The sequence below is a fragment of the Lonchura striata genome, chromosome Z (genome assembly GCF_050655825.1).
Source record: "Lonchura striata isolate lonStrDom1 chromosome Z, ASM5065582v1, whole genome shotgun sequence".
Lineage (NCBI taxonomy): Eukaryota > Metazoa > Chordata > Aves > Passeriformes > Estrildidae > Lonchura > Lonchura striata.
This window is the reverse complement of record NC_140740.1, coordinates 73,478,413-73,505,471: the sequence shown is the minus strand read 5'-3', so window position 1 is coordinate 73,505,471 and position 27,059 is coordinate 73,478,413. Positions and strand designations below refer to the sequence as shown.

The 27,059-nt window shown below is 39.3% G+C and overlaps 1 protein-coding gene across 6 annotated transcripts in view; it reads left to right on the top strand.

Annotated features, from left to right (window-relative positions):
- The first annotated feature begins 204 nt into the window (after positions 1–204).
- FAM169A (family with sequence similarity 169 member A) overlaps positions 205–27,059 on the top strand; it is a 38,338-nt gene continuing 11,483 nt past the window's right edge. For 4 of the 6 annotated variants that reach the window (XM_021531812.4, XM_021531810.4, XM_021531811.4 and 1 more), the window contains exons 1-7: positions 205–354; positions 14,689–14,826; positions 16,238–16,337; positions 17,948–18,033; positions 19,340–19,511; positions 21,348–21,527; positions 22,950–23,078. In XM_021531812.4, the coding sequence (XP_021387487.3) occupies positions 223–354; positions 14,689–14,826; positions 16,238–16,337; positions 17,948–18,033; positions 19,340–19,511; positions 21,348–21,527; positions 22,950–23,078 (937 nt within the window). In that variant the 5' untranslated portion in view covers positions 205–222. Of the gene's footprint in view, positions 458–14,688; positions 14,827–16,237; positions 16,338–17,947; positions 18,034–19,339; positions 19,512–21,347; positions 21,528–22,949; positions 23,079–27,059 lie in introns of all 6 variants that reach the window. The other 2 variants (XM_085566899.1, XM_077790143.2) reach the window with 1 other exon arrangement.

Sequence of the window (27,059 nt, the reverse complement as noted above, 5' to 3'; positions counted from 1 at the left end):
GCCAGGCGCCGCTAACTCAGCGGCGGTGAGCGACAGCGCGGTACCCGTGTGGGTGACCACGGCGCAGGTGGCGGGGCTGCGTGCCGAGCCGTGCCGTGCCGAGCCCAGCCGTGCCGTGCCGAGCCCAGCCGTGCCGAGCCGAGCCCAGCCGTGCCGAGCCGAGCCGAGCCGCGGTACCGCACCCGCCGCGGCCGGGGGGGCGATGCGGGTCCCGCAGCCGTCATGGCGGGCGGCGCGGGGCGAGCGGCGGCGGCTCCGGGCGTATCAGCGGGAGTGCGTCAGCGGCGAGGGGCGGGGAGGCCGCCGGGGGAGATGATATCAGGCACCGGGCAGCAGGACCGGGCGAAGTCCGAGGTGAGAGGGGGTGTGCCGTGAGCGCGGTTAGGGAGCCCGCCCGCCTCCGCTTCTTTCTCCATTTATCCCCGCGCCGCCGCGGCAGGCTGCCCGGCCGGCTGAGGTGAGGTGCGGCGGGGTGTCGCGGGTACCCCGCATCTCCGCCGCCGGGCCCGGCCGGGCCGGGCGCGGGCAGCGCTCGGCGGCCGCCGGGGGCGCGGGGCGCGCAGCCCGGCCGGAGGCGAGTGGGCTGGGCTGGGCTGGGCCGGGCCGGGCTGGGCTGGGCCGGGCCGGCCGCCGCCCCGCGCCCCTCGCCCGCCGCGGGCGCCGGGTGTCCGCCCGCATCCCCGCTGCATCCCCGCTGCATCCCCGCCCGCATCCCCGCCGGGCAGCGCTCCCCGCCCCGCGGCCGTGCCCGACCCCGCCGCTGCCGTCGCGGAGCGGGCAGGGCCGCGCCGAGGGCGGCGGGGGGGGCGGCTCGGCCGGGCGGTGGGGCCGGCCCGGCTCCCCCGGCCTGCTCGACCCCCGAGCTTCCCCCGGCCTTGGAGGAGCTTGCGGCACGCCGAGTTCGGTGTGAGTTCTGGCCCAGGCCACTCCGTGTTGGCCAGGACCGGCCATCTTTTGTGGGGTCTTCTGTTGTAGCGTTGAAATTTGCGTGTTGTAGCCAAACGCACGTTAAGAGCCGTTTATACATCTCTACACCACTACGTATGTATAAAAACAGTAATTGCAATGCTACAGTTGCCATCTCCCACAAAGATGGCTGTGTGTGCGTGTGCAAATACATGTGGACACACGCAGTTGCACATGCACACGCACTCTCCTGTCTTCCTACATGTGACATGTCTTTTGCAATTTTATTTTGAGGTAGGATTGGTTCATTCCTCTTAAAACACAAGGAAGCATCTCGTCTAAGATATCCATTAGCATAGCACTGCTATCCTGCTTATGAGTGTTAAATGCAGCCTGAGAAAGTGGATTGCACTGAGAGCTAGAGCAAAAGATTTTACTAGCATTAATGGAAAACAAAATATATTAACTCACCAATTTAATACATGTATTACTGCTCTATTTGGAGGAAATGTTTAAAGAACTACCTTTCAGCTGTTCTGAGATGTGGAGTTTTCAGGTATTAATAATCAGAAATTTAGAAACTTAACCTTTGGTGTGGAGACACCATTAAGGTGATACTTGCTTTTTTGTGTATATGCATGCAGGAGGAGGGAACTCTTTTCTTGTTCTGCATAACTGCATTTACTCATTTTATGCATTGGGCTGCACCACTGGTCTTAACCTAGTATAGAGCCCACTAGTTTGTATGGGGAATAAGTATTGTGTCAGAGTAATCATTATATTAAAATGAGTACTTCCTCACTGGACGACCTATAAAAGATTGCTGCAGATTAGCATGATTGTGGTTTTCTTCCTCCATCAAAATCTATAGCAACTGAGAGCATCTTCTCTGTTTCCTCAACCACACTGGTACGTACCTTTCTTGTTTAATTGATGTCTGCTTGATTTACGTACCAAAAAAATTCTTGCTTTTTCTCTTGGTGGATAGTGATAAAAACATTTTATCACCTGTTTCATAGTGGAAAAATGTTAGGGCAGAGAGTGGTTTAAAAATTAATGTTCAAATTCAAGTATAACTAATGTCAGCAAGCATCTCAATTTCAACACTGTTTTTTTTAGCTGCTAATATAGGGAGGATTTTAAGTACTTTCCTTGTTTCTCCTCCAGTCTGATGTTCGTTACCATTTTCTTTATGCAGAATCAAATGTTTTACAGTGTCTTTATTTCCTGTTGTGCAAGATGAGTAATTAAGATGGGATTCTTCTGTACTTTTACAGTATCACTCTATCAATGCATGATCCAGAACTCTTTTTGGAGTGTTACATAACTAGACACTTTATAAAGGGGCATTACTCTGCAAAATTAATTGGAAAATATACTTAATTTCTTCAGTGTGCACATCAAGGTAGATAGTATCTCTTTGATTTAATAATCAGAAGGGTGAAGGTTTATGTGTGTATGCAGGTTTTTCTTCTTTTTTAATGTCTGTTAGTGTTGTAAAGATAATACCATTCAAAATTATCTTAAAGCTCTTCTTATATGCATCATATAAGCACAATTTGTTTTAAATAGTTGCACTTGCATATCTAGTCCAGTGCAGAGTTTTTGCTAGTGAAAGAGATAGGAAGTTCACTTCTGTACTAAGGCTAACACTTACTAATGTTGGTTCTTTTCCCCCCATCTTTGATACAAAATCAGTAAAAGACAAACACGGAATCTGATGGTGCTGGAGAAATTCATCAGACTAGAGGAGCCTGTCAATTGCTTTATGTTCTTAGATATGATAAGACTTGATATCAATGTCTATTTTCTACCAATCAATTAATATCAAGTAGTGATGATCATTTGAAGCTGTTATCAATTATCTTGCTAAATTGCAAGTACAAATGTAGCATTAGAGCTGAAGCAATGTCTGCTTTGTCTTATTTTCACATTGGCATTCCTTAAATATTTTTCCATGCAAGATACTAGCTTCTTGTTTCCTCATAGATAAATACTTTACTCCCGACTCTCAAAGTTGTAACTTATTCATCACATTGCATCAACTATACATTCCAGAAGGCCGCAGTCATCCTTTTGTCTGTGAATGTTTGGGACAGCAGTGGTAGAGGTGTGCACTTCCCTTTGAACTGCTTTTTGTCACTGAATGTCTCTCGGGTAATCATTTTGTAACCTGTTGAAAAGCAAAAACAACTTTTTCTCACAATAGAAATTGATTTAAAAAATAAATAATTCAGTCAGACTTCAACCCTCCTCTCAAACTTACACTTACAGGTGTTGCAGCATGGATTAAACAAGTTTGAGTGGAAAAGCCTGCTTTAATGTGTTTCCTCTGCTGCATTGTTTTAAACATAACCAAAATGGCATATGCAGTGTCTGTGAATCTATTCTCTCATACTCTTGCAATTTTGTCTGCTATTGCTGAATTTTTTATTCCTGAACAATGGGATGTGACAGCATATATTTATTTAATCATTGTAAATTTAGTTGGTGTTCTCTAGTGAGTCTGAGATTTCAGAGAAGCTTTGAAATAGCTTGCTAAAATATGTAAAAGAATCCTGTGATTCATGACCCAAAAGAGTCATGAACTTTCAAATCTTTACTAAAATCTCAATAAAATTAGTGAGAATTGTCAGGACTAACATATTTGTTGCTTTTCTTTCAAAGTAAACTGGAAAACCTACTACTGTTTTAAATTATATGTCTATAAGTTCTACATGATTGTTTGAATTGAAAATCTAGGAAAATCCATTTCTCTGAATTGTATACTGAACTATGTGTTGTAGAGCTATTCAAAGTAATAGTTTCAATTTGTTTTCAAATCTGAGTTCTCACTTACTTGTACTTTTTTTTGGTGTATATTAACATTTTATGTCAGAAGGCTGTAGAACAAGGCACCTCCATATTCACAGGGCCAGCATCTCTTGCTGCTGCTTATGATTAGAAATTGTTTAAGGACCAGAATGAATTGAATTCACTGTTACCTTTTCTTCTAGGCTTCATCAAAACATGTAAAATAAAGGTGGTTCAATAGGTTTCTTTAAATCTGTGGATTATTGAAGAGAAAGAATAATCAGAAAAGGTGTGGTCTCTGTCGAATCAGTAGCCCCTGAGGCAGTGCTAGAAGAATACACCCAGTTCAGAAGTTCTGGTGTGGCAGTGGCTGTGAGCCTGCAGCTGCATCAGCCACAGCACGGAGAATTGGTGAGCTTCGAACGGTATGAAATGCTGTCTTCACCCTAACTGGCTTCATGCTTTTAAAATACCTGGTGTAAAAATGTAAACTATGCTTAAGTTAGCAAGTGCATTGCTGGAAGACCAGTCTTTTGCAGCCAGCAAATTCTACAAATACAAATGTTTTCTAGGTTGAATAATACTTCTCACAGCTGTTGTAGAGTTAGCCAGCAATAACCATAACTGGGAAATTGGAATAAACTGTGAGTTGATAATGATAAAATTGTGGGGGATTTTAACAATAACAATGTAAATGTAACTGCAGTGCAGAACAGACACTTAATAGGATTTTAAAATGTTGGAATAATTTATTTCTTTTGATACCTGAACACTGGGAGTTTATGTTGTCAACATTTAGTCTGAAGCTGCAGAAAGAGTTTTTTGAAGAGCAGGAGGTAATAAGCTGATTCCTGGCAACTCAGTGTTAAGCTGAGACATGATTTAAGGTTAGTATGTATAATGAGTCAGCAGTGCTAATACTTTTTTTCTACTAATACTAGCACTTCTTGTTGTTGGGCTTTTTTTGCTTGTTGGTTTGGGGTTTTTGTTTGTTTTTTAACAAAGTACAGTAAAGTGGTATGTTCAGAAGTATGAGTAGCTTATGTTGTCCAAACCCATGACTAACAATCAAGTGATGTCTGCATTTCCAAAGAAGACAAGTAATTGAAGCTTTTAAAGCAGTTCATACATTAGTTTGTTTTTTCAAAAATTCAAGTACACCTGTAACAGAATAGCGTAGGTACTAGAAGATGTAGCTTAAAAGTTCAAATCTTACAAACATGCATTACAGTTGGATGCAGGGGAAGTGCAGTGTACTGACAGAAGCTTGTGAGTTCTTGGAATGTGAGGATGATTGCTGATGGAGACAACAACAGATGACATCAGGGAGGAGGTTGTATATTAATTCCTTTCTGCTATTAGAGACATTCTTGCTAAAATTTCCAGACCTAGATCTTGAGTCCTGTAGTAACATGTTTAGTGATACCTTGTGATTTCACATTAATGGATGGGGTTTTATAATGTGGCTGTCATGGGTTGAGCAAAACTAGCAGTGGCTATACCCAGACAATTGTGGGAAACAAAAATTAACCATCCACAAGTATAAGACTGCTGAAATAAAAGGCAAACACAGAGGTGCTCAGGAATCAATCTGCTAAGGATTTTGTTAAATATTTGTTTGGATGACAAGGAAGTATGATCACTGGGGAGAAGAGATTCATTTTGGGAAAGAAAGACATAAGTCAGTTGATTCTGTCATTCAGAACAGATTCTTGATTCTGATTCTGGGCAATGAAATATTATTTTTGATGTTTTATTCTTCCTTTGTTATGGAAGCAGGATTTCTACACAAACAAATACCAGATCTTCCTAATCTTTTTTCCTACTAGTTAGAGCAGCTTACAAGATGCCTGTCTCTTTCGTAACTTTTTAATTGTATTGATATGAGGCTTATATATTTTGTTACTTGCTTATTTTTCAGAGGATAGGGTTTACTTCTAATTTTCTAGATTTAGTCCATATGTACCTTGTATCCATTCTTCAGAAGATGGGATGAGGAAGATAAACAGAGTTGCTGCTGACTACAACTGACAGAGCTAGAGACAGACAGAGGTAGTCAGTTTTTGTGGCCTTTATAAAGCTGGGGAAGTAATGGCACTGTTTTATGTGGACATATGGGGCTGCTTACAGCTGTTACTGTTTTTGTGAGAATGGTCTCTGTCACCTGGGATGGTAGCTTGTAATATCTCTTCCTAACATGACTGGGCACAGACTGGGAATCAGTAATGACTCTGTACACGGTTTATGGCCCAAGTGTGTTATCTAGAAGCCTGTGAGTAATGTTTTTTATGTGTGTAATAATCTTGACATACGACTTTAACCTTACCTTTCCTTTGAGAAAGGCAAGGTAAAATTCTTTCTGATTATCTGTATCTCAAATTCTTTTGGAGTGTTCCCTCACTATTTTGGTAAGTCCACAAACTATTTTGTGCGTGTGCCTGTGAAGTTAATAATCTTGTTGTAGTTCATCACTTATTTGCAAAGAAGCTGAAAGAACTTGGTACAGTCAGACACTGAGCATGAGTAGAAGGTAAAATTCAGAATTTGGTCATATTAAACACTGTTTTTTTAGCCATCTGACTTCTTCTGAAGATAAGTGTAGTATCTTCAAGATATTGGAGTTGGATCAAGAATTTGGAGATATCTGCCTATTCCTTTCTGGGAAAAAGAGCAATTTTTAATCTACGATGAGATTTAAATTCTCACTGTTGCAAATGTGTTATATTTACCGTCTTATTGCTTTCAGAATTTTGATCCTCAGACAGTTGTAAATGGCCGTACAGTGCCATAGGGCACTGTACAGTGAGAGTCTGAAACTTCTCAGTTCTGTGTGCTTGTTGGTTTGCAAGGAAGTTTTATGGTTGACTGACAGGGATCTCTTGTTGCAGCCTTGTTTATTTGCAGTCCTGTGTCCAGGAACATCTCATGTTAATTCCTATTCCCCTTTCTGCATTTTCATTTGAATCACCCACAAAACCAAGGCAGTTGCTGCTTTCTTAGTTGTATGCTGTTTTCTTAATTGTAGGTCTCCTGCTGCAAATGACATTAAAAAGCAGGCAAAACCAGCAAAACCACCCACAGATAATTTAAACAAGAAAAAGATTGCATACTGCTTAACTGTTGAATTTTCCTACTGCATGTCTGCTGAAAACCAGACTTCATGTGGCATGATTTCAGACAATTGTTTTAGTAACTCCTTGGGTATGGAGACTGTGATTGCAAAGATTAATCACCTGCTCCTCATTGTTAGTAGCTGTAGACACCATCACTTGAATTTCCATGTGGAATATTCTCAGAACAGCCAGAGAGAGTTGCTGTTCTTTGGCTGATGAGAAGTAACTCGTTAGACTTCGCTAGCATGTATCTGTGATTACTAATCCAATCTGTGCAGCTTTGACGTCTGCCCCAGTTGTGGGGATAGGGGATAGGCCAGTGCAGCCAAGTATTTTAAAAATAGATGCAAATGCGTACATAGGGTTACTGCGACTGCAGTCCCACTGTGGTGTTAGATTAGTTACGTTAGGCTTGCTAGTCCACCAGCTGTCTATCCAGATTTGGTGTGTTTCACTGTCCCTTTTCATTTATTTTCTAAGTGTGGTAAAAAAAGAGCTTTCTTTTTTGTCCGTATCCTTATCTGAAATCACTAGATGTGTTTGTGAGATGGTCCTTGCAAACCAATGGGATAATGTTAGAGGATGATATGAAGGTTTGAAAATGTAAGAAGTTGCCAAGAAATGTGGGTGCTGAGGGGGAGTAAGAGATGATCTTCTGATATAAAGCAGCAAATTAATCTTCAGAATATTGCCTTGTTAGATGCTGGAGTAGCAGGAAGTATAAACCTATGGAAGTTATAGAAGACCAGCAGGGATAAGGGTAGTGCGGCTGTGTATGTTACAGGTGGCTCATCAGCCACCTGTGAAGAGAGGCTGTGGGGGCTCTAAGTGCTCAGTGTTATAAGAAGATCATTAAGGTCTTTAGGAGCAGATGGTGTAAGGTCTAAACTGCAGAAACAAAATTGGAGGGTATTGAGGATGGAGCTGGAGAACTGTGCAGCAACAGCTTCAAACTGCTAAAGCATGGAAGGGAGAAAGAATAGTGACCACAGATGAAAAGTGGGTCATTGAGGGTATCTTTGTGGAGTTTGGTGTTATTTTCCTAGCCCTTAAACAGGTTTGTCATGTAGTGAAGGGAGGTTAGAGGAAAGTGAGAAATCAGAAAGAAGAGTGAGTGCTGAGCAGTGGAAAGATCAGATATATGTCAGAGAGAGGTAGAAATTTATTAATTGTCTTTATTTTGATCAGTCTCAAACACAGAATTTTAATTTAGCATATGTCTCACACATTTTCATTGTAGGAAACACTTGTGCACATTAGCTTCCAAAACTCCCTGCTGAAGGAAGTGTTCTTCAAAAAAAACAGACGATAATTTCATTAAAATATGAGACTGTAGAAAAATGTAAATAACAGGTTAGTAGTTTGTATACACAAGAACTTAGTTGTTGATTAAATAAGATATCTAATATAATATCTAGTTTAAATCACTTGAGTAAAATGACACTGGGGTTACACAGGTGGCTAATTAGGCATATGAGTAAGAATCTTACCTGCCTAAGGTGGGTTTGAGAGAGAAGTTGCATGTCTTCTTATAATACTACTCTGTCACCTTTAATTAAAGAAATCAGATGCAAGATTTTTTGTTTGTTTTATGTTTTTTGTTGTTTTTTTTTTTTTAAAGTGGAGGACTCTTTCTGTCCTTGTTCATGTTTCGTCTGATAAGAGTGCTCAAGCCCAGCATTTAGAACTTCTGAGCATAATTCTTGCTAGGGAATTGAATCCTGTGTGTAGATTTCATAATTCTGTGCTATACATGCATATTACACTGTGTGGCTAATTGATGAATGGAAAGGATTTGCTGGTTTTGTTTATTTGCATTCAAATCAACAGCTTAGATTTGTGTGTCTGATAGAAAACCAGAGTTGCATAAGCCACTTCAAGGAGATTATGGGTAATGTGGCTGGCATATTAATCCAGAGATCTTGGTTGATGTTGACAGCAATTTCTAGCCATGTGTTTCCTTAAGAACTTAAAATTTGTGATTTTGTAGGGTATGAATATGGTTTGGGGTTTGTTACTATAAACAAAATGAAACCAAGCAAACAAAAAAAATCTTTTTTGCCTTTTAAGAAAAAAAACCCAACAAAATAGTACAAATCTGTCTGAGCTGTCAAGAACTATATTCTCAAAAAATGTGAACAAAAGCTATACTGCAGGGAAATATGCCTTAGTGCTAATGTGTGAATCATAGTTTGAAGACTTGTTGTCCAACCTCCAAATTTGTGATATAAACCCCAAGAAAATCTAACTCTAAATAAGTAGATATTTGAGTCAGAAAGACTTGTCTATTCAATGTGGCAGATCAGTCCATTATTGTTGCTGCTTCAAAATGGTGCAGTTTTCAAGAAATGCTAATAAACACTCTATTGTTTAAAATTTTAACACCTCTTTCCTAAAATGTGTTCCTCTTCCTACAGCCAATATATGTAACATTACAGATTAAAATTAATGGAGTTTTAAGAGATGAGGATATTTATAAAACTCAAAAGCTTTGTAACAATAGTGGTTTAAATAGGTAATTATGGGACAGGTTTTCTCCCTGTATTTCTATTATGTTGACTCATGATAAACCAAGTATGTACTCTCTTAAACATATTTAAATGACTAATTATCTGTGTGCAGGTTTAAATTTACTTATTTTTATAAAAGAATATTTTGAACTTTTAAACTTAAATATTTCAGACTATATTTATAGAAATAAAAAAATTACTTTGAAAACAACTTATGTCAGTTTAAAGTATTTGTTGCTGAATAAGGAAGAAACAAAATAAAAATGCAGTGTGTATGTAACAGCTGGTAGTAAAAGCAAATAAACATTTATGTAATTTTTCTGTTAATAGAATAATTGGTAAGAGAGCTTAACAGTTCTAGTAGCAGATAGGATGATTTTGTTTTATAGTTGAAACCAGAAGCCTGAAAAGACTACTTCTTAAAAATGTTTTCTTACAACCTTTATATAGTTTCACAGCTTTCACCAGACCAGCAGCTGGATGCTGCAAGGTAGGAAACAAGCACGGCAAAACTGAAATGATGCTCCTGCTACTCTGATCAAGGTCGTTGCTGCTGTGGTGCATTGTCAGTCTGGGCCTGGAGCCTTGCCTGGGACTTCTGCAGTCCTGGCTTGGCTTTCTCTGGAACTGGTGTATGTGTGGACATATATGTTTAGTTTGTTTTTTGTGTCTCTTCTCATGATGTGAGCCCAGGTGTAGCTCACAGCTAGTCAGCGAGATCATGGTAGCATGATGGATTTTATTTTTAAAACAGAACTTGGTTTAAGGTGTGCGATGATTCATAGGAAATGCATGGCAATCCTTGAGGGATTTGGTCATCCAATACTTTTGCACTCATTGAAATAGATCAAAACTTGGGTCAGATATTACTCAGTTTACTTTTGTTTGAGTAGGCTGGTGCTTCATCACAGGACTGGACTTGTATTTGTATCCTGCAGCCTGGGTCTAGGTTGATTTTCTTGGTTTAGCAGTAATGTTTTGCGGGTCATGGCTTGAGCACTCTGGCACCTGTTCTCTAAACTGAAAATCACTATTTAAAAAAACCCCAAACTATTACTTAAATTATAATTCTTTATTATTAAAAACAGTTTTAAATCTGAAGATTGTTCACCTGCATGATTATTTGTCCCAGTTATTATCTTATCTTGAAAAGGCCTTGGATAGTTTTTTGTGATTTCATTTTTTTTACTATTTTATTTTAAGGAGAATGAGTTGTTCAGGTAAGCTGTGCAGTGTAAGTAACTGTGTATTTCCAATACTTGTCAAGTTTTGATACAATGTTCGAGTGTCTCATCATCTTAGTTAAGTATTTCTCACGCTGGTCCCTCTGAGGTAATGATTATTTGTGTTTTGTAGAGGAGTTCAGGCAGATCACGTAACAGATCTGTGTTCACATGAAGTCTGTGCTACAGCTAGAAATTTATCTAAATCCTTATCTGTTACCCTAACCAGTTAGACACCACTTCCCCTGAGATAAAGGCACCCAAACCCAGTTTTAAGCTGTATTTAAGCCCTCTGACATACTCTAAGAAATAACAAAGCTTTTGGATTATTATCCTTCTGCAATTTTGTGTCATTCATTATTGAGGAGCTGCAGGGTGATGTATAGATCTCTTGGTTCCTGTTCAAATCCACATGTAAGCTGGAAGCTGTGTGTACTATACATCTCTCTTTCATACACTCTGATATGAAATAGGAGTTGTAGATATAATTTATAATTAAACCAATTTCCAGTGTTGCTCTATGGCTTTTCTTAACCTTAGTGCTAATAGTAATAAAGATTCTGTGAATAAAGAAGTGCCTGTGTTGCACAGGAATGTGTTTACCCATCCTGTTAAATGTGGTTTCTGTTGGCATTCCATGAATTGATCTGTTACCCTCTGGTGCTGCAGCTGTTCCTAAAAAAAGATGTGCCATTTCTTGTGTAATAGCTGGCATAATGCTGACAAGGTTGAAAGTCATATGATTCCACATTAAAGCAAATATTATTCATGTGGGTTTATGACACAAAACCGTTAATACTATTTTGTGAAATGATGTTTTTGAAGAGTGTAAGATTTATTTTCTTTCACCTTGGAAAATGAAATGCTTAAGTTGCCCCATTTAAAAAATGAAATTAATTTTCTTCCCTCCCCTCCAAACACACCCTTCTAATATGCTTGTATGTACAAATGTACATAAAAGCATATTATGTACTCATGATGAGTTTGGTAGCTTAGGGCTACACTGCATGTGCTCGGTCAGCCTGACTGTGTGCTAACCAATTGGAATGGTACCCCATGGGCAGAGCATGGTTGTGCAATGTGTGACAAAGATTTGACCTGACAGTTTTACAGTTGTGCATAGAGGTTTAGAGCAACAAAAAGGGGCATGAGGAACTGCCTGGTAGAGACTTGTCCTGTTCCTGCTGCCTCTGCAGCAAAAATGTGTTAATGCTCTAGTCAAAAAACCTGTAAAGCAGTTTTCTCTGGCCTTTTTCTCGCTCCTGTTTTACATGAGACTGCCTAGATATGGATCCGTCTGTATTTTTACTTTGTTTAAAATACTGTCAAACCACCTGTGTTTTAATGAGGGACTAATATTAATTCACTTCTGTGAGAAGGCATTTAATTTGTCTTTGGTAGGTTATTTTGCATTTCAAATTTGAGATGCTTGCATTTTGTAGTGTGATCTACTTCCTTATTCTCTGCTGTAGATTGGCATGGAACATTCTTCTTTCATCACTTGTTTAATGCTTTTGCTATAACTTGTTAACTTTGTGAACAGTTACTGATTTCTTCAGGGATATAGTGAACTTAACTATTTCTGACCTCTTCAGCACAGAGACAAAATACATCACACAAATATATGAGAACTTGTGACTTTGCATGTCTAATCTGCTGCTTGGTAAAAAAGATTAATGTTCATTTAGAAGGGGTGCTGAATAGGTTTTTCTTAGTTTAGTCTTGAAAATTTCTCTGTATTGCTTTCTTTTGCATAACATATTCTCTGTAAATGCTGCAAAAGGAAAAGTTAAAAGTGATTAGTGGGAGTTGAGAGCAAATAAAATCTAAGTGTGCCATGAAAAATTAGGTAGCCCAAATAGCAAACAGAAAAGAGGTCTGTGAGTGATTCTGAGGGTAATTTAATGAAAGCAATAATTAGCCTTTTTTGCTTTTAAGCAAAGATATGGTTGCTGGTTTTATTTTCATAGTGTAGTGGTTGGAACTCAGATAATCTATGGGATTTCTTATTGCATATTTTCTGCTTTGGTCTTTCATTATTTGATTAAAAAAAATGTCAGGAATTATTACCTAGAGGCTTGAAGTCATAGCTTGTGGCTTGTTTGTCTGTTTGTCATGCAATAATGAAGCCTTAGCTCAATTTCTTTGTTAATAGCAGAGTTATCTAAGCATTTAGGTATTTGTTTAATAATAGAGGGGGGTTATGCTTTCTGCCAGCATACAGTAAATTAAATTTTGTGTTTTTCACAAAAGCTGTATTCCTTTACAGCTGAATTTACCTTGCCTGTTGCAGTTAACATGGTGGCAAAGTCTCATCTTCTTGTAGAAGTAGCATCATGTGATCTTATACTTCTCGCTTTGTCTTGCAACATGCTTATCAGCATAGTCTGTGCAGTGTATTTGAGAACTGTAATATGTGCAGGCAAACTGTATCTGCTAGTGATAAGGAGTCTGTTGGTGGATGAATTTCACCCCTGACAGCAGCACCTCTGTCTGCTGTGCATTGCTGCTGCATTCAAAAGCATGCACACCTCACCTTTGGCTCTGGAAATCAGTTTGCTTGCTAACAGGAGGAGCCAAAGGAGTTGATTGCTAGCAACGGCAAGGGCAGCCCTGAAAGTGGGAAGAAACAGGTGGAGAATTAAGAGATGCAGCTAAGTATCTGATAGTGTCATTGAGAAATAGTAGAAGGAATGTGAGAGACTGGAGAGGAAGGCAGGAGAAAATGCAAATAACAGTTGAGGAGAAGGAATTACCTGAATTTGAATGGAAATGGCTCTGACAAACGAAATGCATGTGTATATCTGAACAATGGCATTCCTGAAGAACATTAGTGTTTTCATCTGCAACAGTGTTAAAGGCACCAATTGTAGATGCCAATGAAGTCATGTCCAAATTCCATTTTAAACAGAGAAACATCTCTTCTGTAGAAGGAGCAGTCTCTTCTCCCTGATCAACTTAGTAGTAGCATATTATTGCTGTTCAAAAGCCTTCAAAATGTAGACTTTTAATTTCTACTGATTGAGTCAGAATAAGATGTTGTTTTGCCCTAGATTTCCCTGTGTCCCTGTGTCAGTAGAGTAATGAATGGTGGCTTAAATAGAGGGGACTGAAGGTAAAGAGAGAAAAAAAAAAATCATTGCACACTAAGATTTAAAATAAAACTGAAAAATAAGCCTCCATAGTGAAGACTAGGAATCATAAAACTTGTATGAAAACTTTTGTGTTCAGAAACTTGTGTGATGGACTTATGGGAGCTGAGAAAGACAGAGCAAGATCCTTATGTTCCTCCAGAACATGGGAGTAGGTTCTCATGAACTTGTGTTTATTCATGCTTCTGAAAGATTGAGTCATAGCTTTAAAGCAGCTGAGGGGTATATTTCTGTGTATAGTTTTATGGAGCTGGAAGAACATTACCTGAAGACTACTGACTCCTGGATTCCAGGAGCTCTTGCTCATTTTAATTTCACACTGCTTTGACAAGGAAAATTTGAATCTAAGAGCTTTTAAGGAGTTATTGCCACTATGGTTTGGCTTCAGTGTTAGTCTTGTTTCCTCACCTTCTTAAAGTGTCTTTAGTCTGTTGTGGGCTCTTGTTTTTCATGAGCTTGTGTAAGTTTCTGTTCACAGCTGAAATGCTTTTGGAAACAACCATCTGTTAAGAGCACTAACTGGCCAGTTGATGAGAAAAACACTGAGCAGTGTTTTGGTTTCTTCAGAGATGGATTTAAATGCAAAGTCTCAAATTAACTCTATCTTGTTACCATCTGGGTGGTTTACTTTTTTTTATCATCTAGTTATACAGTGACTGGTGACATCAAAAACATCATCTTGGAGAGAGATAGAACTAAGTCTGCCACCTCAAAGCAGCATGTACTTGTGCAGCAAACACGGGCCTGGTATGTTGGAAATCTGCCACAGCTGAGTTCTAGGGGGATCTAATCTCATTCTTTTCTGCTTATGAGTACAAATTTTGTGGGTATTATTGGTCACCATTCTAATTAATTGTAAATGCTGGAGCATTTATCTTTTCTGTCATGGATTTAGAATCAACAGCAGAGTATGGATGTTCAACAGTCTTATTTACATCTGCATTGTATGTCTCAAAGTACCTACATTAACAATGTTTCTTTATTTCTCAAGAGCATGTCATTCCCTGTGGATATATTGAACAATTGCAGTCATGAGGACTTGGAGAACTCAGCAGAGGACTACCTCTTTGACCTCCGGTGGGGGAATCCAAACTCTCCTGAATTCTTTTCTCTGCCAGACCGCCGTAAGGTAAAAACCAGCATATACTGTAGTACTGGTGTTCTTTATATCCTTATAGATCTAAGATTTAAGATATCCAGTCCTATTGAATTTCAGAACTATTTTATTAAAGCTTTCATATTTTCCAAATTCAGAATTTCTGTCAAACTCTACTTTTTTACTCTGTAACGGGTTTTAAATGTGGGTTTCAGTTACTGTGCGCTGCTTCTAGGCAATGGATCTGTGTATATTAAGCAATTTAAAAACCTAAAGAAACCCATCCTGACTATAACCTTAAATTTTCAACTGATGACTCAAACACCATGCATTCTCAAAAACCTGTCATCACTAAGGGGTTTATGATTTAAGCTAACTGGCTTTTTTTTAAATCTCAGTCCCTCAGTGTTCTTCATGTTTGGGTTCAAGTTTTGATTAATAAGCTTCACTAATTTCAAAAGAGGTTCTTTTTTCTTAATCTGAAATATTCTCTGCTGTTATTGATCTCTAGTGGAGAATAGTTGTGACACTTTTGTTTTAAACACCCCTTGTGTGATGAGTTGGTCAGTGTTGTTTCTGTCCAGATGAATGCTTGTATTAGGAATAGTACCAATAAATCCAGCAGTGTATAGCTTTAATTAAAAGTAGGTGAGCTGAGAAGATTTTCTGTGAGATCTAAAGGTCAGTGCAATGGACTCCTTGGCAGAATCAGAGTCTTGACTACTTTCCTGCATTTATGCAAGATCTGTATACCTAAATGATTGCTTGTATCAATATGCTTGTTTGTGACAATAGCATGTCATAATCTTCTGAAATTTGTTTAGCAAGTCTGTCTACCACACTATTCATGTCTGTCAAGTTTTTTATTAATTAATTTGATAATGGAAGCATGTGAATTTATTTATCAAAATTCATTTACACAAAGTTACTAGATTCCTTAAAATATTTTTCTGAGGAGGAATATCAAGATGACAACTTCAGAATTTCTAACGTGTGTAACTTCAGGGAAAAAAAACCCTTTTTGCCTTCCCATTGCAGCACATTAGAACTTGTTAACAAACACAGTTTTGCTGTGACAGCTTGTTTCAGCACTTGACCGACTGCCTCATTCTCCTGTTGGCTTTGACAGCTTGTGCAGTTGGGACTGAACATAATGCTGGCTTCTTGCACACCTTACTTCACTTGTGCACACAAATGCAAACTCTCAGCAGAAGAGAGTTGTACAAATTACTGTAGCTAAATCTGCCAGAGCTCAAGAGTCAGAGCTCTTTAGATGTAGTTTGTCTCTAGGAAGATGTGTCGAAAGAAAGGCTTGTCTTTTATAGCTAGCTGTTAAGGACTTGATTTTTTATATTCTTCTTGTTTACCTTGATAAACTTTCTCTGTATTTTACTATTGTTGTTTTAGCAAGAGTCTACTGAATTATTGTACATTCTTCTTCCAGGTTCCTATTACCTTGACATCTGTGGGCTTTGCTCCTCTTTATGGTGAAGAGCAGACACACAAAGTTCTTGCACTATTTGCACCATGGGATTCACTCACAGGTTTAATTTTAAGTTTTTTAACTTTGTATTGCCTTTGTTTGTCTTTTATTGTGGAAAATGCATGTAACCAGACCATTGTCCATTTCATGCTACTGTGGCCCATAACTTCTCCATTGTGCATTTGTTGTTCCTCATATTTTTGTTCACATAGTGTTATTTTTTGTTGTTTATTTATATACACAAGTGCTAGAACTTCTCACTTTAATAAGATCAGAACTGGACCCATTGAATTCAAAAGATAAGTAGCAAAATAATGCGATGCTTGTCTGGACCATAGTACAACATGTATCTCTTGATCTCTTTATGTATGCTTCACCTCTCCAAAAGGTACTTACTGAACAGTCTTAGAATCCATTAATTTACACATGAATTTAATTGCTCTTTATTAATAGTGATTGATCAGCATCATGTGTAAATTTGTCTTTAGCTTGAAGTCCTAGCATAGCTCTGGCTGAGATGACAGTTTTTGTGGGTTTTCTCCTCCCATTCTTCCTCCCCTTCCAGTTCTCCACATTTCCTTCTTCCATTTAATGCCATGTATATGATTGCCATAAATATGTATATGATGCCACAAATGCCTGTATATCATACTCTTCCTAACTGCTGCTCAACTGGCTATCAGCCTTTTTACATCCATCTAACTCTCTAAAACTTGCACAGTTTCAATATTAATATCTATTAGCCACCCAATAGTAAAATACATGTGTTGCAGCGCATGCCGTGCTGGGCAGCTGTGGCAGGGATGAGACTGTCCCCCTGCAAGCTCTGCAATTCCCAGTTATCGGCAGGTCCAGCACAGGGACAGACAGTGAAGACACAGGTCTTGGGGTGGAACAAGGTGGATTTATTCCTGAGCTCTCAGATAAAGCTGCAGGGGGGGTGAACAGAAGTTTTTATACAGCAGCTCAGGAGGAGGGGTGTAGGAACATTAACCAGTGAGGGAAAGGCTGGGGAAGGGGTCAAAGGTGGGACTGACATTTTGTAAACCTATCAGGGAGAACAGGGGAAAGGAATAATACAAAGTAATAAGTGGGGTTTTGAGGGCAACAAGACAGACACAGAACTCTCCAGAAAAAGGGATGGGGATAGGGAGTATTGACAACTTGAGAGGGAGGAGGTTAGGGAAGGGCTTGGGAAGATTGGCGACTGGGGGAAGGAGGGGATTAGGGAGGAGAGCAGGGGGCAAACATCGATTCAAACAAAAATACACCACAGCATACATGTATTAGTGAGACTTAACCTTGGCAGGCAGTTTTTAGTGGAGGGAGGTGTTAGAGCACAGTGTTAAAGGACAGTGCTTATGTCTGAAAAATAGTTCCTGTGTGCCATACCACAAAAAAACCCAAACAAACTAACAAAACCCCCCCTAGTGTTTATTAGTCTCAGTTATCAAAAAAGGTTTTGGACTAGGGAGCATTTATCTGGGTAATGTATACAATGCCCCATTGATTGTGCTAGGGTAGTAGGAGCTACATTAATATAGTGCCATCTAGAAGATGTCTAATGTGATTACCACATTGTTATTCCTGAGTTTTTAGCAACTTTAATGAATATGCTTATTTTGGAATGGTAAGAATCACTAACTTTTTATTTCCCTTGTTTCTTTCAAGCTGTAGCCCTGTATCTTGCTGACCAGTGGTGGTCAATTGATGACATTGTGAGAACATCTGTCCCTGCTAGACAGGGGCTTCGTCAGGTAAAGCACTCCAACATTTGCCTAGCAATTAATCCTATACTCCAAGATAATGGCAAATAGATAGTGTACAAGAGATTACATATTTTAATTTAATTTGGAAATGAGAGGGCTATTGCAAGGGACTAGAGGAATAAGTACAAGGGGGAAAGGAGCATCAGCATGAAGATAGTCTTAAGAATGACCTTTGTGCAGCAGCTTCATATGTAGACAACTTAGATGTTAGCCATGTTACTATTTTTTTTCTTTATTCTTTAGAATATTATGATCTGGTTGTGTTGAAACTTCGTGGTAGAATAGTGCATTTTACCATAGCAGTACCTATTGATCTTATCAGGAAACTAGTAAACCAAAAATACTGTCAGGAATATGTTGACAGAAGCAAGTTGGAGTCGGTGGCTTGCAGTGGCAATATGTGAGTTTTGGAAAAGTAAGTTGCCTGGTATCTGCTTTATTGCCCATCATTGACCTTTGTTACTTTGTTGTTATTTAACCCTGTGTAGCAAGGAAATTTTCAAAACTGGAAATCTGTGTTTCTCCAGGGTTGTAATTTATATCTGCTCATGGAATCTGAGCATTTGTCTTTGATTTTTGCAAATTTTCAAATTTTCTCTTGAGAGTTTGGCATGTAGCCTGGCTTTCTAAATAATTCTTAATGGTAGGAAAATCAGGAAAGCCAAATCTTTTACAAGGGAGGTAGCTGAGACTAAGGATTGGAATAGATCATGGTTCCTCCTTCCTTCTCAGTTAGTAGAATAGTGGTGAGCTCAAATTTCATATATGAAAGGAACCCTGTAGGATATTACATGCCACAGAAACTGTTGTAACAAGTTTTCTCACTGCATCATGTCCTGTTGCCTGCCACTCTATCAGGAGTGATTGAGTGTGCTATGTCCTGCCACCCTGAGGCTCATCATTTCTCCTTTGTAAGACTTCAGTTACCTGCTAGCCTGGGAATTCTGAGGCTGATGTACTGCTGTTGTGCTTGGTGAATGTTCAGGTACAAGTATAGGTTTGAGTTAGATTATAATATTCTCATTCCACTGCCCTTCTCCCAAATTTTACAAAGGCGTTGGGAGTGACATTGAAGACACGAAATACCCTCTGTGGTTGTGGTTCATCCCTAACCTATTGCAATAGCTTCTGAGCATCTTCTTGCCTTATAACAAACCTCAGAGAGTCATCCTGCTTTAGCACTTACAGCCTTCCCTTGAAATCTCTCTGCAGCTGTGTTAAATAAGGTCTCTCATGTATGGATATTAACTCATCTGACCAATCTTCTGAAATGTTTTTTTCTGTGTTCCCTTAGGTGAAGTCTGTTGGAGAGAGAGTTGTTCTCTATGTTCTAAATCGAATTATCTATCGAACACAAGAAATGGAAAGAAATGAGATCCCATTTCTCTGTCATGGTAGCAGCCATTATGCTAAGATCATGTGGAAAAAAGGAGAGGCTATTGGATTCTATTCTGTTAAACCTACAGGTAGAACATTTGAGGATTGGGGGATTTGGGAAGTAAAGGGGAGGGGATAGCTTGTTTGAAAAATATTGTATTAGGCTTTATAAGGCTTGCAGGCCTAATTGAGTGTTTCCCTGCAGTCATAAGAGATCAGATGGCTGTGAAAATCTCTAGCTGAAATAAATACATGCTTTAGCAATATAAGCTCTTAGATTACTTCATAAATACAAAATGTATTTAAAACTGTAAGAAATTTGATATACCTGACAGCATTTTTTCTTCTCTAGAACAATTGTTGGACTTGGATTGGACTGTGCTTCTCTTGAGTTAGCAAAAACAGAAGGCTTTTCCTTCAAAAAATTTTCAAAATTTCACCCATGTTTGAGTGTGTGTTGTAATTTGTTGTACTCTCCAAATAAGTAGCCTATGTGCAAAAGACCACTCTGTAAACAGATGTTTTGAGGAGTGGTGGAGCTCCTCAGGCATCCTAAAGGGTACCCAAGTAATGTAACTTCTCTGCTCAAGTTTCCTTGCTTGAAAAATTAAAATAATAATAGAATCACAGAATGATTTTGGTGGGAATGGACCATTAAAGACCATCTAGTTTCAAACCCCCTGCCATGGGCAGAGACACCTTCCACTAGACCAGGACCCCATCCAGCCTGGCATGAACATGGGATGGGGATACTCACAGCTTCATAGTTTGAACATCCCCTTTCAGGGATGGAGCATTCACACCTTCTTTGAGCAACCTGTCCCAGAGCCTCACCACCCTCACAGTAAAATATTTCTTCCTAACATCCAATCCTCCCATGGCTTAAGGCTAGTGTCCATTATCCTATGACCTTTTAAAAAGTCCCTCTTCAGTTTTCTTGTAGACTCCTTTCAAATGCTGAAAGGCCACAGTTAGGTCACCCCAGAGCCTTCTCTTCTTCAGGCTGAACAACCCCAGCTTTCCTCATGTGAGCAGTGCTCCAGCCCTCTGATTAATTTCCTGGTCCAAAGATAAGTATGTTCATAGGTTGGAAACAATACAAGGTTGCAAAGACTAGCTGGATTGTATAGACAATTTTGTTTCTCATTGGCCTTGTTAGAGAAGAGGGCAACTCTTTGCCATGGTTCACAGATTCACTGAATGACCTGAAAATGAATTGGCTATTAATGGACTGTCTTAATGCCATTATAATGCCATCCTTTTCTCACTGCTGAGTCCATAGCTATCCTTGGAATCCTCTGATGCTGAAGTATTTGTGTGTTGTCACCATCTGTTCCATATTTGTTTAATTTAGGATAATATATTGTTTATGGGAGAATTTCAGTGTGAAATGTCCTAGCATTTTATTGTGTCTTCATTTTAAAAATTGGAATAATTGTTTCAGTCTTTAAACAAGAACTGAATTGCTTTTCAAGTTTGTCCTGAGAAGTCATGTAATCAGCATAAAATAATTAAATAATTTTGTTTTCTGCTGTCCCCTCCTCCATCTTTCAGCTCCATTTTTACTAGTTTTCATATAAAACTGTATAATGAGATTTCAAAGTGAGTCTTTCCTCTCTGTCTTGTCTATTCTTTTCTGGTAATGCAGACTTTCCGTTACATTATTCTATTAATGTATCTTGGAAACCTTATGAAGCTTGCTCAAAAAATTTAATAGATTACTAATATAAATTATTTATTTTTAATAAAGTTATAAATTATTTTTATAACTTTAGTTACTTTTACTTGCTATTATATAGTTTGGAATTTTTATAACTTATAAAAGTCTTTATTTACATATGGTGAAATCCATGCAGAAGCATGTCAGTCAGCATGCAGTTATGCCATCCATACTGATGGATATTTTTTCCCTCTGATTATTTCAGGAAGTGCTTGTAGCTCTCTTCTTGATCAGAAGTATAAGTTGCCAGTGCTAGACACAATGTTTGTTAGAAAGAAACATCGTGGGAAAGACTCTGGGTTAATAATGTTGGAAGACTTTGTGGATTCCTTTGCTGAAGAGCCTCTTGGCCTACAATATCCACTGTCATCTGTCATGTATACAGGCAAGCTCTTTAATTCTTTTCTTCTAATTGTCTTGGTGGTTTCTTTTCATGTCCAAATGAGTACTGTCATTCAACCTCCATATTTGTGGCCTCATCCTCATGTTCTACATTAAATTTTTAGCCTCCACTTTGGTGATCTGTGTAAGATGAAGGAGTTCCTGCTTCAATTTTTAATTCTCTATGTAAAAGTAGATTATTTGAACTCTGTTGGCTTTCTGCTGCTGTGAAGTTTACTACTGTCCTGTTTCCCCACCTGTAGCATGGGCTAAGGTTTTTCTGTGCGGGATCTAATGTCTATTTGCCTTGTAGCACCTTTTCCTTGCTCACACCTAAACCCCACGAAGTTGTTGAATTCATGCTTTCTCTGAACTTGTGATGGAGAGGACATAATAGGCTCTGCTTTAACTTGCCTATCAGAAGGCATAGTTCTAAAATACAAGGAAAACATATATGGTTGATCCATTAGCAGCCTAAGAGGACTATGTTATGCAGGAAATTACATGGATTCTGGAAACTATGTTCTTGGGACTGTGTTCAGACAAGAAGCACATTTCTTTTGCCCTATTTCTCAAGGCATGTTCCTTCTTAGGCCATTTGCAGGGCTCCTTCTATGAATGTTTTTATCTGGCCTTCTAAACCAGTAGAAATTTGCTGTTTTTCCAAGCACCACAGTCTGTCACTGGGTCTGATAAGACCTGATTTGTTACTCTACAATGAAGAAAATTAATTGAGCAGAATTTAATGACTAATTCATTTTTGTAGTCAAGAAAGGACACAGTGGGGATCTTGTGCTCTAAAATTGTGTATCTGTAGTGAACCAGGTGAAAAATGGTAGCTTTTTCAAGCAAAGACCAATGAATAATGTCAAAGTATGCATTCCTCTTCATCTGTATGTTTGATACAGGTATAGAGAGAAAAGAGATGGAAGGACAGTAGCACAGAAAATATTCTGGAAGTGAACAGTGATTAACCATTCAATGGTAACATGTTAACACTCCCAGAGAGTGCTTGTCACAGGTGCCTACTAGAGTGTGCAGTGACAAAAAGCACTCAATCACATCCTCTGCTTAAGAACCCTTCTGTCCTGAGTTGGGTTTTATAGTTGGCAGGAACAGTAACTAGTGAAATTGCAAAAATGTCAAGTGGGTCTAGGAATAGAAAATCCCATTCATTTTGTGTACAATTTGAGATAATAATGGAAAGTATTTAAACCTATATTGAGAAAGGGTTAATTAAGAAAGATGTGTAGGGTAAAGCAAAGTTTATTTCAGACTATACTATTTTGTTAAACAGTTATTTCTGTTGTTATTTATGTATGATGGTAGATTGCAAAATAATTTGATTGCAGATAAACTTTAAAAACTGAGGTATAGCTGAGTATTTAGTACCTATAATATAGTGTTTTTTCTCGTGTTTTCTCAGCTTGTAAGCAGTACCTTGAGAAGTATCCTGGGGATAAAAACCTTTTGTGGCAAGTGGAGGGAGGAGGAGATTGGTTCCAGAGAAAGTCTATTATATCTATAATGCAAATGGAAAATCTCAAAATGGCAGGTAAGTACGCTTTGTTTTGTTGTTTTCTGACAGTTTGTAAATGTTGAACAAATACTGTACAAGAGTGACTTCTGTGAACACTGTGTAGAAACTAGCAGAAAAATTTCTATTTGTCCTAAGACTTTTGAGATCACATTTGGAATGGTGTCATATTTTAACCCCAGTTGGCAGCTAAGTGCAATTCTGCTGCTTGTTCACCCTCTTCTCCCCCAGTGAGGTGGGAGGAAGAGTGTGAAAAAAAATGTAAAATCTCTGGTTGAGATTAGAACAGTTAAATAATTAAAAATAAGATAAAATATGATAATGAAAAGGGAGACAAAAGCAGATAAATAAAACCCAAGAGAGAGAAGTGGTGCACAGTGTAGTTGCTCACTACCTGCTGATAAGATGCTGAGGCAATTGCCAAGCAGCCCATTCTAGCCAGCTGTCCCCAGTTCATATACTGAACATGATGTTCTGTGGCGGAATATCCCTGTGGCCAGTTCAGGTCAGCTGCTCTAGCTATGGTCCCTCCCATCTTCCTGTGCACCTGGTCACTGCAAAACATGGGAAACTGAAAAGTCCTTCACAAAGAGTAAACACTACTCAGCAGCAATGAAAATAGTGTGTTATCAACATTATTCTCCCTCTGAATTCAAAATGCAGCACTGTGACAGCTACTATGAAAAAAAATTAATTCTATCCCTCCTGAAAGTGGAATGATATTCATGCTTTATTTTTTGTATCTTTTATGTCATATCCAGGTTCTGTTCTTCGCAGTACCCCATTACCTTTCCTGTCTTCTGATACATACACACGCATCACATACATGTATCATTGCATTAGTCTATGGGCCATCCCTCTAAAACGTCTGTTGAGTTCCTTTAGTCCATGACTTTGAGCTCCATCTGTTGTAACAGTCTTTCAGGGCAGAAAAGATGTTGTATCAAGTTGGATTTTGGCATGCTGGAGCCAGTTGTGCTTCTGTCACCACTGCACTTGTTTGATTTCACAAAATTAATTATTCTTTATTGGTCCTGGGTGATTTTTACTGTAATACCTTTGATATGGCAATTGAATGGGACTTGGGTTCTGATCCTCAAATTCAGAATGGTGAAAACAAGTGCTGTGAGGTACCCAGTTCAGTGATAGGCATATAACCATGAAAGAGACAGTATAAAGTGTTATATGGCAATTAAGATCATGCAATTTAATTTATTGGCTACTTGCACCCAAAGTCTAATCCCCGTAAGGAATGCAATGGACTTTCCCATATTCCTGTATTACCTGCTAAGTAGAAAGTGCTTGAGCAAACTCTATTCCACAAATTATTTTGCCTTTTCATGAAGCAGGAATAACCCAGACTATTTCCCTCTGCATGTTTATGCACATTACAGGAAATTTGTCCTTTTCAATGTGTGGAAGTTTGGATTCTGCTGTGTCAGTCTGACTGTCAGATTTCCTAGTGTTTACTTAACAGGTGACTTCTGTTAAATGTGTGTCCCAATGTTTGAAGGTCCTGCCACCCAATGCTCCAGGATAAATGGGTAACAGCCTGTTGTATCATTTTATTTTTCTGGAGGCTGGTGCATGTCAGAGAATGTGATAGTCCCACTCAATGCCATGGTCTTTGCCCCAGTTGTCTATGATGCTGTTTAAGAAATTAATCTCACTCCCTCATTTTGGAATTTCTGGGATACTCTCATCTTCTTAAGGTTTTCTTCTTAAGGCCCACTCTTCCTGATGGTGGCATGGAGTTCAGGCTATGTTCTCTCCTCTGTAGGTGCTGCTTCCACCATTATAAGCACATGACATTTTTCCCTGGAGCTTTGGGGGAGTGTGATATAGTCTGTCTGCCCAGTCTCCCCATATTTCTATATCAGTTGTCATTCTCCATAGTAGAGAGGCTTTAACTTGACCTGTTTAATTGCAGTGCATGTTTCACATTCATGGATAATCTGTGCAATTGTGTCCATGGTTGAGTCCACCCCTGGATCATGTGTCCACATATAATTAGTCATCCTTGATTGTCTGAGATGTCATGGGTGGACCAAGGTAGAAATAATTTTCCCTTATATTGACAATTCTGATCCACCTGAGCTGCTTCAATCTTAGCAGCCTGATGCACTTTCTGGTTGTTCTGATGTTCCTCTATGGCCCATTTCTTGGTTGATCAGTCTCCATGAAAGGTACTTTCACAACCAAGTCCTCCACCTAGACAGCAGGATCTTGTCACAATGTGACAGCTTAGATGGCCTTACCTTTTTGCTGCCAGTTACTCTGCTTCCATCACTGCTACCACCCCACAGGGCATTTGCAACTACAGAAGTTGGTATAGAGCTAAAATATTGGTCATTTTCCTCATTCAGCAATGTCTAAAGCCAGCTGGATGGCCTTCACTTCTGCAAACTCACTTGATTCACCTTCGGCAACTTGTAGGAGACTTGATCTCTGACGCTTTCTGACAGGATGTGACAGAACAATCAATGTGACAGAACAATCAGTATATAAGGCATATTTCTTCTCATTTTCTGGTAATTTATTACACAATGTGTCCTCTTCAGTATGGGTCACCTCATCTAGTGATATTCCAAAATATTTCCAGTCCCTGACACTTTCAAGATTCCTGGACAATCTACATGGTGCAGCATTTCTGCTGGTGCACCATTGTGGTAGTGACTGGCACCTGTTATTCTTCAACAGCTGCGCAGCAGAAGGGTCCTCTGAGAAAAAATGCCAGGCAGACAGATGCCTAATTTCCCCTATCTCCAAGGTAGCTGTAGAGAAAGCCGAATGCTACCCTTTTGGGTCCCTGAAATATCCTTTTCTGAAATGGCCGGTGTTAAAGATGCAGAGTCTCTGGGCCAGTCAGTGACATGCTTTTGCCACTCATTCCCAGTCAGGCTAGTCTCAGCCTCCATTATCAGATGTTGGGACCTCCCTGCCACTCCAGAACTACAAATGGATTATTGCCCTCTATAGCATGATGGCATTATGGCACTGTGCACTAATGTCTATTAGAGCCTTATACTCTTGTGGGTTTAACATTCTAGGCTACTGGATCCTCACATTCCAGTGAACTTAACTGACTGTCTTCTGCCATTGACAGAACGGAGGGCCCTTTAGTACTGGATATAGAATTTTCCACCCACTTCTTGTGAAAAAGGATTAGAATTCTTTACCACAAAATCAGGGGTAAGATTAGCCATTCTGTTCTGTCTGGGGAATTGCCTACTGGAGACTGGAGCAGCAATTTTCCTGGAAGAATCCACATTTGTGATTGTTTCTCCTTGCAGTTCATGCCTCTAGGGTGGAGATGGATTTTCCATCTCATTTTTTCATATCCTTTCTGTGGCAACAGAATTTTAAAAACCATGGTGTTTACCCTTTATCCTCTTTTTTGAGCAAAAGAATGCTCTCTTAATAGCTGTGATACTTGTCTGTACAAGTGGGGAGTAGAAGCTGTCTGCTTTTTATTTCTGTAACTCCTGGAGCTGTTTTTCATACTTTTTGAATAGATTTTTTCACAACTGAGAGGCAACTTCCATAGGTGGGAAGAGATATTTTCTTTGTATTCCCAGAATTAGCAAACCACATCATCCACCGTGGATACTTCTTCATCTCTCTAGGTCATTAGTGCCCATGCACACCCGATGATGGTGTGCTACATACACAAGTATCTACCATGTGGATTAAGTGCATTGGGATCTGTATGTGACTGCACATTCTTTGGCTCACAACAAATCATCTCTAACACAGGTAGCTCCTTCAGGTACTAGACACCTCTCTGTCCTCTCTGTCCATGGTGGTCCACTTGCCTGGGTGACATGGAATGTCTCCGTTGAAGGCCTTTCCTTCACACTTGACAAGCAACTAAGTGCCACACATCTACTTGTCCCCCACCTTAGTGGAGTGGGGAGGATAATCTGAAAAAAGTGTAAAACCTCTGGATTGAGACAGGAACAGTTTAATAATTGAAATCAAATTAAACAGAAGCATAAT